Raw genomic sequence first — 15,140 nt, 5'->3', positions numbered from 1 at the left:
TTGACTATGCTAAGTTGCCCCTTAGTATCCAAAAATGTACAAGTTAGGTGGGATTACGGGGATAGGACAGGGAAGTGGACCTAGGTAGGGATGCTCTATCAGAAGGTCAGTGTAGACTCGATGGGCCAAATGGTAGCATCCTCCTGCACTGTAGGGATCCTATGGATTCAATGCAGTCCAATTGGATGTGGTGGGAGTCCCTCAAGGCACAAATAGGAAGACGTGCATTCACATAGTGCCTTTCACAACCATAGGACATTCCACAGTGCATTACAACCAATGAGGTGTAGTCACCATTATTGTAATGTGGGAAATCCAGCATCCAATTTGTGCATAGCAAGCTCCCGCCATCCCCACCATATAGAAAGGTGACAACAACCCCAGATAGTCTGTTTGCTTTGTGATGTTGATTGAAGGGTAAGTATTGGCCAGGGCACCAGGGATAACTCGCCTTCGATTCTTCAAAACAGCACCATGGTACATTCACCTGAGAGGGCAGACGAGGCTTCAATTTAACATCTCTTCCTAATGAAGGCACCTCCGACAGTGTAGCATCCCCCCAACGCTACACTCCGCGGAGCATCCGCGTGGATTGGGGTGGTACTTGAATATGTTGGGATGGTTTCGGTTACAGAATGATTACAGCTAACCACTGTGCCACCGTGCCGTCTAAGAGGTTGTCCATTTTGGTAGGAATAACAGCAAAAGGGATTATTATCTAAATGATAAAACATTAAAACATGCTGCTGTGCAGAGGGACCTGGGTGTCCTAGTGCACGAGTTGCAAAAAGTTGGTTCACAGGTGCAACAGGTGATTAAGAAGGCGAATGGAGTTTTGTCCTTCATTGCTATGAGGAGCGGTTGAATAAACTCGGTTTGCGCATTAGCTATGAGGAGCGGTTGAATAAACTCGGTTTGTAGCATTAGCTATGAGGAGCGGTTGAATAAACTCGGTTTGTTCTCACTGGAACGACGGAGGTTGAGGGGCGACCTGATAGAGGTCTACAAAATTCTGAGGGGCATAGACAGAGTGGATAGTCAGAGGCTTTTCCGCAGGGTAGAGGGGTCAATTACTAGGGGGCATAGGTTTAAGGTGCGAGGGGCAAGGGTTAGAGTAGATGTACGAGGCAAGTTTTTTACACAGAGGGTAGTGGGTGCCTGGAACTCGCTGCCGGAGGAGGTGGTGGAAGCAGGGACGATAGTGACATTTAAGGGGCATCTTGACAAATACATGAATAGGATGGGAATAGAGCGATACGGACCCAGGAAGTGTAGAAGATTGTAGTTTAGTCGGGCAGCATGGTCAGCACGGGCTTGGTGGGCCGAAGGGCCTGTTCCTGTGCTGTACTTTTCTTTGTTCTTTGTTTTTTGCTAGAGGGGTCTAATTTAAGACTAGGGAGGTTATGCTGCAATTGTATAAGTTGATAGTGAGGCCACACCTGAAGTATTGTGTTCAGTTTTCGTCTCCTTACCTGAGAAAGGATGTACTGGAGCTGGAGGGTGTGCAGAGGAGATTCACTAGGTTAATCCCAGAGCTGAAGGCGTTGGATTACGAGAAGAGGTTGAGTAGACTAGGACTGCATTCAGAATTTAGAAGGATGCAGAGGATCTTATAGAAACATATAAAATTATGAAGGGAATAGATAGGATAGATGCGGGCAGGTTGTTTCCACTGGCGGGTGAAAGCAGAACTAGCCTCAAAATAAGGGGAAGTAGATTTAGGACTGAGTTTAGGAGGAACTTCTTCACCCGAAGGGTTGTGAATCTATGGAATTCCTTGCCCAGTGAAGCAGTTGAGCCTCCTTCATTAATGTTTTCAAGATAAAGATGGATAGTTTTTTGAAGAATAAAGGGATTAAGGGTTATGGTGTTCGGGTGGGAAAGTGGAGCTGAGTCCACAAAAGATCAGCCATGATCTAATTGAATGGCGGAGCAGGCTCGAGGGGCCAGATGGCCTACTCCTGCTCCTAGTTCTTATGTTCTTCTGTCCTAGGGCCTCAGACCCAACACCAAGCTGATGGCCTACAGAGCAGTACGCCCTCTTATACGGCTGAGAGACGTAGACTATGTACAGCAGGCATCTCAAACCCCTGGAGAAATACCATCGTCGCTGCCTCCGCAAGATCCTGCAAATCCATTGGCAGGAGAGGCGACCAACGGCAGCGTTCCCTCTCAGACCAACATCCCCAGCGTCGAATCATTGAGCACGCTCGGTCAGCTCCACTACACCGTCCACACGCCTGACAGGGGAGTCTCGAAACAGGCACTCCACTCGGAGCTTTGGCACGGCCAGCTAGCCCCGGGGGGGGGCAGAGGAAACGCTTCAAGGACATTCTCAAAGCCTCCTTGTAAGAGAGCAACACCTGGGAATGCCTGGCCCAAGACCGCTCGAATTGGAGGAAAAGCATTTGGGAAGGGGCTGAACGCCCCGAGTTTCAATGCCAGGAGCAAGCTGAAGATAAGTGGCAATAGTGAAAGGAACCCTTGGCAATCCGGGAACCCCAGTCACCAACTGCCCCGTTTGCGACAAGGCGCATTGGACTCCACAGACACCTCAGAGCTAATTTTTAGTACGGAAGCAAGTCAACCTCGACAATGAAGGGTTGCCTCAGATGAAAGGCAGGAGATGAAAAGTTGCGCAAAGAAGTAGATCTTGAGGGCTGTCTTTTCTTTAAGAGAATCAGAGAGGTTGGGGGTTGAGCTTCGGGCCTGGGCAACTGAAGTAATTAAAATGGAGGATGAGTAAGAAACCGGATTTGGAGAAACTCAAGTATCTCATCGAGTTGTAGGCCTGAGGAGATTACAGAAATGGGGAAGGAAGGGCTAGACCATGGGGGAATTTCAAAGTAAGGGTGAGAATTTTAAAATCAAGATGTGCTTAATCGGGAGCCAATCTAAATCAGCAAGCACAGAGTTGCTGAGTGAATGGGACATGGGTGTTGAGTTAAGATATGGGCATGCAGCTTTAGCTGTCCTCAAACTCAGTGCCAATCCATGCCCATATGCAGCAAGACCTGGGCATCATTCAGGTTTAGACTGCTAAGTGGCGTGTGTTTATTCGCGTCACACCAGTGTCAGGTAATGACCACCTCCAACAAGAGAGAGTTCAAGCACCTTCAAAATCCTGTCGACAGCAGTGAGTGAATGGCCAGTTAATCTGACTTAGGTGGATAAATATTGGCCAGGACGGCAAGGGAACACACCCGCTCTCTTTTGAATAATATGCCAAGGGCATCTTTTTACAACACCTGAGAGGGCAGGTGGAGCTGCAGTTCAACAAGGGGCGGCACGGTAGCCCAGTGGTTAGCACTGCTGCCTCACAGCGCTGGGGATCCCGGTTCAATTCCCGCCTTGGGTCACTGTCTGGGTGGAGTCTGCACGTTCTCCCCGTGTCCGCGTGGGTTTCCTCCGGGTGCTCCGGTTTCCTCCCACAGTCCAAAGGTTGGGTGGATTGGCCATGGTAAATTGCCCCTTAGTGTTCAAAAGTTTTGGTGGGGTTATTGGGGTTATGGGATAGGGCGGGTTGTAGGCCTCAGTAGGGTGTTCTTTGAGCGTGTCGGTGCAGACTCGATGGGCTGAATGGCCTCCTCCTGCCCTGTAGTAATTCTATGATTCTATTCCATGGACATCCAAAAGATGGCAGATGGGATTTTTAGGTCCCATTCTAAGGTGTTTTCTTTCCCCAGAGGCGGCACGCCATTGGCCGGTTACGCCGATACCTTTGGAGCTTTGCGTGCCCCATAACCTCCACCGCCGAGGGGGGTCATCACTAGCGGGACCAGAAGATGCGGCTGGCGGGAAACCGTTGGCCGGTAATTCCGACAGTGCAGCACTCCTTTATTCACTGCCCAGATTATGGGACAAAAACCTCCGGAATGGGACACACACGCTCTTCTGAGACACAGAGGCAAACACGATACCCGTTGATTGATGTGATTGACACCAAATAACCGGACATTTTTCTACTGCTTTGTGACTCAGGGTCAGAGGTGCGACTCTCATTCTCCCAAAAAATGCTTGCTAAAATGTCTTTTTATATTTAGTTATTCTCTCACGGGATGTGGGTGTCGCTGGCAATGACGCCATTTGTTACCCATCCCTAATAGCCCCTTGAACTAAGTGGCTTGCTCGGGCCATTTCAGAGGGCAGTTAGGGGTCAACCACATTGCTGTGGGTCTGAAGTCACATGTAGGCCAGACCGGGTAAGGATGGCAGATGGCTGGTCTAGCTCAGTGGGCTAAACAGCTGGTTTGTGATGCAGAACAAGGCTAGCAGCGCGGGTTCAATTCCCGTATCAGCTTACCCGAACAGGCGGCAGAATGTGGCGACGAGGGACTTTTCACAGTAACTTCATACTTGTGACAATAAAAGGTTATTATTATTATTAGATTTCCTTCCCGAAAGGGCATTAGTGGACCAGGTGCGTTTTTACAGTGATCGATGACAAGTGTTATGGTCACTTTGGAGACTAGGGGTGGGATTCTCCGACACCCCCCACCGGGTCGGAGAATCGGCGGGGGCCGGCGTCAATCCCGCCCCCGCCGTGTCCCGGATTCTTCGGCACCGGAGATTCGACGGAGGCGGGAATCGCTCCGCGCCGGTCGCATGCCCCCCCCCCCCCCCCGGCGATTCTCCGGCCCGCGATGGGCCGAAGTCCCGCCGCTGTCATGCTTCTCCCGCCGGTGAGGATCAAACGACCTACCTTACCGGCCGGAGCAGGCGGCGTGGGCGGGCTCCCGGGGGAGGGGGGGGGGGGGGGGGGGAGGTGCCCCCACAGTGGCCTGGCCCACGATCTGCGGGCGGGCCTGTGCCGTGGGGGCACTCTTTTCCTTCCGCCTTCGCCATAGTCTTCACCATGGCAGAGGCGGAAGTGACCCCCTCCCCATCGCGTGCGCGGGATGACGTCAGCAGCCGCTGACGCTCCGGCGCATGCGCAGATTTCCACCGGCCGGCAAAGTCCCTTCGGCCCCGGCTGGCGTGGCGCCAAAGGCCTTCCACGCCAGCCGGCGGAGCGCCAACCATTCCGCCGTGGCCCTCAATGTTAGGGCTTGGCCCCTAAATGTGCGGAGACTTCCGCACCTTTGGGGCGGCCCGACGCCGGAGTGGTTCGCGTCACTTCATCTCGCCGGGACCCCCCGCCCCGCCGGGTAGGGGAGAATCCCGGCCTAGCTTTCGATTCCAGATATTATGAATGGAATTTTAAATTCCACCAACTGCCATGGTGGGATTTGCTCCCATGTCCCCAGAGCATTAGCCTGGGCCCTCTGATTTACTAGCCCCAGTGACAATGATGGGTGTGTGCAGCTTGTTGGCAGCTTGGACAAAGCCAAGAACCTTCAACCTCGCTTACGTAGCAAGTATGCTTTATTCGCAGTATTCCAGGCTCTCGAAGCAATACGGGATGGATCTTTACTTGAAGAAGGAGTATCTGCACTACACTGGCAGTGTGAAAGAGCGAGGAGTGTGGTACTTGTTGACATCACTATCGCAGGTAGGGAAAGTAAAAGGCACCATTTCAGCTCATTTGCCCGTCCTTCCCAATAGGAAGGGAACACAGCACTGCAAATATGGGAAATCTCAAACGGAAACAAAAAAAAAAGGTTGTGAATGGGCAGCGACCATTCAGCTTCGTTGAAGGAAAAGAAAAAAGGCCAATTAATGGTCTGGGTGTAGTCGACCTTCCATCAGAAGGTCATTTTTATCAAAGTTGGAACAGTAGATTGAGAGAGGAGAGGGGGAAACAACAAATACTAGAGTCACATCGTTGGGGTTAATGGGTTAAACCTTTTAGCCCACGAACTATGTTGGTGTTGCAAAGGGCCGTTTACCAATTGTACCCCACCTGCCCCCACTTACCACCACAATAATACATCAGAATTAACGGAAACTAAAAATATTTCACTTCTTTTCCACGACAAAATATAATCAATGTATGTGCGCTATTTTCTATTAAATATCATATGTAAGGTATTCATTTATACCAGAAATAAAGTAACGATATTTTGAGATTAGGAACATATAGAATTGCAGAATTGTTACAGTGCAGAATGAGGCCGTTTGGCCCATCATGGCTTAGTACCATTCACCTGCCTTATCCCCGTATCCCTGCACATTTTTTCTATTCAAATGGGGGGAGGGGGGGGGGGGGGGGGGCGGATCCCCACCGACCACCGTTGGTAGTGGAGTTCCTGATGCAGCGGAAAATCTGGTGAATGGAAAAACGGGATCATGGTCACGCATTGATCCCTTTGTGATGCTCCCATATCAGAGAACGCCCATATTGGAGAACCCCCCATAGCAGATAACTCCCCTCCCCATATCAAAGACCCCCCCATAACAGAGGCCTCCCCCCATAACAGAGACCCATCCAAACCACGCCATCAGTCATGCCTGTCTCCAAGCTGAGGAGCAGTCCAGGTAGAAACAGTGAAAAGAATCGCTACTTTTTCACTCATCTGACCCTAACACCCGCTACCTCAAACAGATGGCTAGAAAGCAGCAGCTATTACTTCATAGAAAGCTAAAATCACATCACAGGGCTTTAAACCCTCTCAGATCCGTTGATCTACAAGACTTTGATTCACTTTCAAAGAGAGAAGGCTTTTGGTAGGCTGTAATTGACCGTTTCCAGACGGCCAGGTGTCTGGATTGTTTATTTAAATTTCCCTTCATGCTTGAATGCATCTCAAGTAACCTGCTTTGAATCTATGCACAATGTTTATAAACATCTAGGAGTTAAGTGCTTTGACTCTTTTCTCTGCAGAAACCCACCAACTGCCGAGGTGGGTTTTGAACCCAGGTCCCCGGGCCTTTACATTACTCATCCAGTAATATTATCACCACAACACCGACCCCCCCCCCCCCCCAGCCTACACCGACTATCTGGCATTCCTTTGAAAATGAGACTTACTGGATCGCTCTTTCAGAGTCACTTTAAATGCAGTCTGCAGCCCTTTAACAACTGCCGATCCAGACGCGCCCCTCCCATTGGCGACCTCCCAGCACGTGGTCCAACCCAGCACATTTATTAAATGAGGACCAATCCCGAAGGTTCTTGTAAAATAGGTCATTCGTATTACAATCACAGGTTATCGGGGGTAAATGGGAACGTAGAACCTGAAACACAAACAGATCAGGCTTCAGGTTGCAGTGAATATTACCCATGGAATCAGCAAAAAAGGAAATGTGGTGGTGTATTCAATCCAGTGCCCACTCTACCTCCCTATCATGGAGAATTCACCCCAACCCTGTTTAGGCAGGGTTTGAAAACAGAGGTGGGAGGGCACTGCATTTAGGTAATTACTAATGCTATGGGGGAGAGAGTGTGGGAAAAGGGACCAATTGGATCTTTCAAAGTGTCATCACAAGCATGATGGACTGAATGGCCTCGGTCTGGGCTGTCTGATTCTACGAGCTGACCTGTTCCATTTTCACAGGAACAGCAGAGAAAGGGCGTGATCGTGTCGTCGGACAACAACTTTTCCAAGGCTGTGGCCTACCACGCCACAGAGCTCCACATCCCTATCTTCATTATCGTGCCTAGCAACACATCGCCGGCCAAGGTGAAAACATGCCGCGAGTACGGAGCCATGGTGATTACCTACGGAAGTAGTGCGCAGGATTCCCAGAGCCACGCAAGAAAACTGGCCAGTGAGAACGGTTACCTCTACCTGCAGGAGTGAGTTACTAAATTCTCCTTCTTTCCTCTCAGTAACAAGATTCAAGCCCCATTCCCCAGGATCAGAGCACAAAAAACAAAATCAAGGCTGACACTCCGGTACAGTACTGGGAGAGTGCGACACTGTCAGAGGTGCCATCTTTCGGAGGATATATTCACCCGAGGTCCTATCTGCCTGGTTGGGGGGACTGTAAAAGATCCTGTGGCACCATTTCAATGAAGTCCAGGGGAGTTTTCTTGGCGTCTTGGCCAATATTCGTCCCTCAATCAATGTCTCGAAAACAGATCAGGGGCGGAATTCGAATCGCCCGGCGCCAATCCCGACCCCGCCATGGCCCGAAATCCCCGCCATCCGGGAATCGGCGGGGGCGGGAATCGCTCTGCACCAGTCGGCGGGCCCCCCGCGGCGATTCTCCGGCCCGCAATGGGCCGAAGTCCCGCCGCTGACAAGTCTTTCCCGCCAGCGGGAATCAAAGCACGTCTGGTGGCGGCGGGATTGGCGGCGCGGGCGGGCGCCGGGGTCCTGGGTGGGGGTGGGTGTGCGGGGCGATCTGGTCCCTGGGGGTGCCCCCACGGTGGCCTGGCCCGCGATCGGGTCCCACCGATCGGCAGGCGGGCCTGTGCCCTGTGGGCACTCTTTTTCTTCTGCCTCCGCCACGGTCTCCACCATGGCAGAGGCGGAAGAGACCCCCTCCCCCGCGCATGCGCTGGGATGACATCAGCAGCCGATGACGCTCCGGCGCATGCACGGACTTCCGCCGGCCGGCAAAGGCCTTTCGGGCCCGGCTGGTGGGGCACCAAAGGCCGTTCGCGCCGGCCGGTGGAGCGGAAACCAATCCGGCGCGGGCCTAGCCCCTAAAGGTGCGGAGAATTGGGGAGGCCCGATGCCGGAGTGGTTGGCGCCACTTCACAATGCCGGGACCCCCTGCCCCGCCGGGTAGGGGAGAATCCCGGCCCAGGTCATTATCACATTGCTGTGTGCAGGAGCATGCTGTCCGCAAATTGGCTGCCACGTTTCGTACATTACAACAATGACTACACTTCAAATGTACTTCTTGACTGTAAAGCACTTTAATTTTGCGAAATAAAGTGCTACACAATGCAGAAATGGGCCATTCTGCCCAACTAGTCATACTTCCCCTTAAACCCTCTTTACCCAAGTCTTTCCTTCTTATTAACAGACCTGAGGAAAGAGAGCACAGTTACCAAATTCAGGCTGTCTCACCATCTCATTGGAAAGGGGAAAATCAATCATTTGACAAGAGAACACTGTACAAAATATTATCACAGTGACTCCTGCCAATGCAAGATGGCCACTGCCACCTGCCTGCACGTATGCACTTGTCTACGTGTGAGCACAAAACCATTGGCATCATTGGGCAGGTTTAAGTTTAACTAGGGTGCTCTTTCCAAGGGCCGGTGCAGACACGATGGGCCGAATGGCCTCCTTCTGCACTGTAAATTCTATTATTCTGTGAACTTAGAAGAAAGTCCCTGACACAAAGGATGGAGAAAAGATTGGAACGACAGACAGGTTAAAGCAGAGAGCGTAAACAAGTTTAAGGCAAATATAAGGGAGAAGGGAATCGAGAGGGAATTAGGTTGGAAGGAGGCTCCCATCTAGCTTAACGCCAGCATGGACCAGATGGGAAGAATGGCCCGTTTCTGCATTGTGGATTGCTGGCGCTCTTGTGACACATGTTGTGCAGTATTGGTTAGCAAATCTTCCCGTGGGGGTGGTTACTGGCCCTCACCAAACAGGAATTTGAGAGACTAAAAGCTTTGAGTCTTGATCAATGGGTCGAGTGCTGCTTCGGGGATCTCCAGGTAAATCACAGAGCGTGTGATTTTCCCCTCGGGTGGGAGTGGGGAGGGGGGTACACAGTGCAACCAGGAACATCTCCCTGACATGGAATAAACATCCAGGTATAAAATTGTTCGCAAACCCTCTTTACCCGAAGAGAAAAGATTGCAGAAATAGCCGCGATATGGAGCGATTGAAGCAAATGCACAGATGCATTTTAGGGGAAGCTGGACAAACCTATGAGGGAGAAGGCAATAGAGGGTTATGATGGTAGATTGAGAAGAGGAAAGATAGCGAAAGCTGGAGTGGGACACAACCCTCGTCTGCACATATGTACTCAAAAACCATTGGCATCGTTGGGCAGGTTTAAGCTTAAGGAGGGTGCTCTTTCCAAGGGCCGGTGCAGACTCGATGGGCCGAATGGCCTCCTTCTGCACTGTAAATTCTGTGAACTTAGAAGAAAGTCCCGGAAGGGCCGGTTTATGTGCTCGATACCATTGAGTCATAGCATGTTACAGCACAGAAAGAGGCCCTTCGGCCCATCGTGCCTGCGCCATACTTTAGTTATATTGCAGGAGGGAGGGCAGGTGGTGAGGATAACACAAAGAGTCCACAGGGTGATATATGCAGGTCAGGCGAGTGGGCAAAAACTTGGCAGATGGAATATAATGCAGGAAATTGTGAAGTGAGGCACTTTGGTAGGAAGAATAAAGAAGCTGAATAATGTTTAAATGGGGAGTGAGACTGCAGGAAGCTGCAGCACAGAGGGATCTGGGGGTCCTCGTGTATAAATCACAAACAGCTAGCGTGCAAGTTCAGCAGGTAATTGGGAAGGCAAATGGAATGTTGGCCTTTATTTCAAAGGGAATGGAGTGTAAAATTGGGAAGTCTTGCTCAAACTATACAAGGCACGAGTTAGGCTACAACTGGAATACTGGGAACAGTTTTGGTCTCCTTATCTAAGCAAAGGTATACTGGCATTGGAGGCAGTCCAGAGAAGGTTCACTAGGTCGATCCCGGGTATGGAGGGAGTTTCTAATGAGAAGTTGAGTAGGTTGGGCCTGAGCTCATTGGAGTTTAGCAGAATGAGAGGCGACCTTATTGAGACATATCGGATTCTCAGGGGGTTTGACAGGGCCGATGCTGAGAGGTTGTTTCCCCTTGTGGGAGGGTCTAGGACCAGAGGGCATCATCTCAGAGTGAGGGAGTCGCCCATTTAAGACAGAGATGAGGGGGAATTTCTTCTCTCAGAGGGGAGTGAATCTGTGGAATTCTTTACCGCAGAGAGCTGTAGAGGCCGGGTCGTTAAGTATGTTCAAGGCTGAGATAGACAGGTTTTTAATCAGTGAGGGGTTGGAGGATTATGGGGATAAGGCAGGAAAGTGGAGTTGAGGATTATCACATCAGATCAGTCACAATCTCATTGAATGGCGGAGCAGACTCGATGGGCTGAGTGGCCTTAGAACATAGAACATTACAGCGCAGTACGGGCCCTTTGGCCCTCGATGTTGTGCCGACCCGTGAAACCATCTGAAGCCTATCTGACCTACACTATTCCATTTTCATCCATATGTCTATCCAGTGACCACTTAAATGCCCTTAAATTTGGCGAGTCTACTACTAATGTTGCAGGCAGGGCGTTCCACACCCCTACTACTCTCTGAGTAAAGAAACTGTCTCTGACATCTGGCCTATATCTACCACCCCTCAATTTAAAGCTATGTCCCCTCGTGTTGGTCATCACCATCCGAGGAAAAAGACTCTCACTGTCCACCCTATCTAACCCTCTGACTATCTTATGTCTCTATTAAGTCACCTCTCAGCCTTCTCCTCTCTAACGAAAACAACCTCAAGTCCCTGAGCCTTTCCTCGTAAGACCTTCCCTCCATACCAGGCAACATCCTAGTAAATCTCCTCTGAACCCTTTCCAAAGCTTCTACATCCTTCCTATAATGTGGTGACCAGAACTGCACGCAGTACTCCAGGTGCGGCCGCACCAGAGTTATGTACAGCTGCAGCATGACCTTGTGGTTCCGAAACTCAATCCCCCTACTGATAAAGGCTAGCACACCATATGCCTTCTTAACAGCCCCATTAACCTGGGTGGCAACTTTCAGGGATTTATGTACCTGGATGCCGAGATCTCTCTGCTCATCTACACTACCAAGAATCTTGCCATTAGCCCAGTACTCTGCATTCCTGTTACTCCTTCCAAAGTGAACCTTCTGCTCCTACGTCTTATCCGGAAGAAAGAATGTTGACTGTATGGCAGCTCTGGCTGACCTGACCATGTTGTGTATCTTTCTGACAGGGAGGACAGTCCGCCTTACCTGGCAGGCCTGGGGACCATGGGACTCGAGCTTTACGAGCAGGTAAACAAGCTGGATGCCGTGATCCTGCCCGCGGGAGGAGATTGCAACCTCTTGGCGGGAGCTGCCGCCCCCATCAAACATCTCAATCCGGGAATTACCGTGATCGTAAGTTCAAGCAGACTGGCACCCTTCCATTCCTTTCAAGAGGAGAGTTTGGAAGGAACTTAACACAGCCTGGGGTTCGGTGAGAGAGAAGTGATGGATGAATTTGAAGATAATTGATTCAAAGAGTTTGAGAGTTGCGGGGGTTGGAATCAGAAATGGGCATTGAATGAACAAAGGGGGATTTCAAATTGTGTTTCATCATATTTTAACTCTTTCCTGGTGAAGTTGGGAGATATCAGGGTGTCCCTCCCAGCTCCAAATTAAATCCACAGGCTATGGCCAATCATTATCGTCTAGAAGATCATCCCCCCCCCCTCCCCCGCCATCTCTTGACCATTGAGTTCCCAACTTTAGACTGAAGATAGATTTATAACGTAGACCCGCACTCCCCGGAATAGGGGAGGTTCACGGCAGATGTGATTCAGGATTTTAGAATTTCGAAAGGATAGACGGGAACGTTTTTCGCTGCTGTGGTGTTTGGGACAAAGGGCAGATAGCCAACGCCAAGACATTCAGATGGGACGTTAGAGAACAGTTCTTTACACAGAAGGTGGAACACTCTCTGATGAAAAGCCGTTAGAAGCTAATCTAATTAACAATTTCAAATCTGATAGTGTTGGACGTTTGCTAGCAAAGGGTACTAAGAGATAATATAATATTGTCAAGGACCTGGATTTGATTCCGACTGTGTGTGTGGAGTTTGCACATTCTCCCCGTGTGTGCGTGGGTTTCCTCCGGGTACGTGGCTTCCTCCCACAGTCCAAAGATGTGCAGGTTAGGTAGATTGGCCACTTTGTGTCTGAAGATTAGGTGGGGTTACAGGTATAGGAGAGGGGATTGGGCCGAGGCAAGGTGCTCGGAGGATCGGTGCAGTCTTGATGGACTGAATGGCCCCTTTCTGCACTGCAGGAATTCTATGATTCTATTCTTTACCATCGGAGAAGAACTAACCATACAAGAGGGCCTAATCCTGTCTGGTTAACGATTTGTTATTCCACCTGCCCTCCAGCGATATTACAGTCAACAGTTGCACCAAGAGCACCCTGGGTTGGAAGCAACTAAAGCCAGGGCGAAAGAATCGCTCTATTTGCCCTCTATGTACACAGGTATAGAGAGGGAATTCTCAAGATGCTCACCTTGCAATGTACTAAAGCCGCACACAAATCATGACGAACAATGCTCGACAATGCGTCTCTGCGGAGTTTCGGAATTTTGCATTCTCCTGGGACTTGGAGCACGTCACAAGCAGCCACCTCCACTCACAGTCAAACGGGATGGCAGAAAGAGCGGTATACTCAGCTAAACACCTCTTGGAAAAATATGCACAGGACCACACTGACTACTATGCTGCTCTACGTAACCAGTGGAATCTTCCACGACAGACTCTGCCCTTGTCAGCACAACAACATTTCTCCAGGCGCATTAGGACCATGATTCCCATGGCCAAAGCTCTGTTGCAGCCCCAAGCTTGAATCTAATGTACAAGGTGCACTGTTGCAATGCAGACTGAGCACATTATGGTGAATATGCTCACAGCCTCAGCCCCCACCACTAGGCTAACTGATCTGGATCCAGATCACATGAGGCCATGACAGTGGTCAACAGCAAGGCCCTGCAACCCAAAAGCCACGTATGTCACCTCTCCCGAGTATCAGAGCCACCACGGACAGCGGACGCTGCAACTGAACCATCTTGCCTTGACCGCAGGCCCTCCACACCCACGTTCATGCAGACCCCATCGGAGTTTTCTGCAGTGGGTTCCACATCTGTACAACACACTTTTAAAGCGGGCTAAATCGCTGGCTTTTAAAGCAGACCCAGGCAGGCCAGCAGCACGGTTCAATTCCCATACCAGCCTCCCCGAACAGGCGCCGGAATGTGGTGACTAGGGGCTTTTCACAGTAACTTCATTGAAACCTACTTGTGACAATAAGCAATTTTCATTTCATTTTTTCACACACATGCACGTGTCTCATGAGTCCCGTAAAATGGACACAAGCCATTGAACAATCTCCCCTCCGCCTGTTGGCGTTATCAGACACTCTAGATGTCTGACCAGACCCAACACAAGACATCGAGACTTTGTCACCACACGTAGACTGTTTGGATTGAGGAACATTGTTTTGGTTTGTCTTCTCTGTTGTTCCCCGCGTCACATGCTGAAAGAAGGGGAGACGATGGGCCATGCACCAAGTTGCAACAGTCCAATATGTGTTCCATTGTTCACACAAACCATTGTACAATAGGGGCTGGTTTAGCACACTGGGCTAAATAGCTGGCTTGTAAAGCAGGACACAGCAGCAGCCCAGGTTCATAGAACATAGAACATAGAACAGTACAGCACAGAACAGGCCCTTCGGCCCTCGATGTTGTGCCGAGCAATGATCACCCTACTTAAACCCACGTAACCCGTATACCCGTAACCCAACAATCCCCCCATTAACCTTACACTACGGGCAATTTAGCATGGCCAATCCACCTAACCCGCACATCTTTGGACTGTGGGAGGAAACCGGAGCACCCGGAGGAAACCCACGCACACAGGGGGAGGATGTGCAGACTCCACACAGACAGTGACCCAGCCGGGAATCGAACCTGGGACCCTGGAGCTGTGAAGCATTTATGCTAACCACCATGCTACCCTGCTGCCAAATCCTGTACCAGCCTCCCCGAACAGGCGCCGGAATGTGGCGACTAGGGGCTTTTCACAGTAACTTCATTGAAGCCTACTCGTGACAATAAGTGATTATTATTATTACTGTTGTACAACTAATTGCGTTTGTACACACATATCTGTATATATTTTCTATTGCGTACACTGTTACTCCTCACTGTTACACTGGGAGCCCAAACTAATCAGGGCGGATGTTGACCAGGTGGTCACGTGACTATGGGATGCCGTGATCACGTCTAGTGTCACGTGGCGGGATTTCCCCCAGGACCTCGGGCAGAGCGCAGGCGTTTCTTACAGCTGCAGAGCTGGTTAAATAAACTTATTGGTATTACAGTCCTTGTTGCAGTCAGCGTTACAACTAACCACAGAAAACTGCAGTGGTTAATGGATGTTTTTTGGGCTGGAGGCAGGTTTGTAGCGGAGTTTCCCAGGGGACTGTGATCGGGACCCTTGTTTTTCCTGATATATATTAATGACCTTGGTGTGCGGGACACAATTTCAAAACTT

The 15,140-nt window shown here is 50.4% G+C and overlaps 1 protein-coding gene across 3 annotated transcripts in view; it reads left to right on the top strand.

Moving 5' to 3' along the window:
• The window catches only part of LOC119956084 (L-threonine ammonia-lyase), a 45,918-nt gene that overhangs the window by 5,950 nt on the left and 24,828 nt on the right, over positions 1-15,140 (top strand). For all 3 annotated transcript variants that reach the window (XM_038782929.1, XM_038782930.1, XM_038782928.1), the window contains exons 3-5: positions 5,375-5,491; positions 7,437-7,678; positions 11,794-11,959. In XM_038782929.1, coding sequence (XP_038638857.1) covers positions 5,375-5,491; positions 7,437-7,678; positions 11,794-11,959 — 525 coding nt within the window. The remainder of the gene's footprint in view (positions 1-5,374; positions 5,492-7,436; positions 7,679-11,793; positions 11,960-15,140) is intronic.

The sequence above is a fragment of the Scyliorhinus canicula genome, chromosome 22 (genome assembly GCF_902713615.1).
Source record: "Scyliorhinus canicula chromosome 22, sScyCan1.1, whole genome shotgun sequence".
NCBI classification, from domain to species: Eukaryota; Metazoa; Chordata; class Chondrichthyes; order Carcharhiniformes; family Scyliorhinidae; genus Scyliorhinus; species Scyliorhinus canicula.
This window is presented reverse-complemented; position numbering and strand designations above follow the sequence as displayed.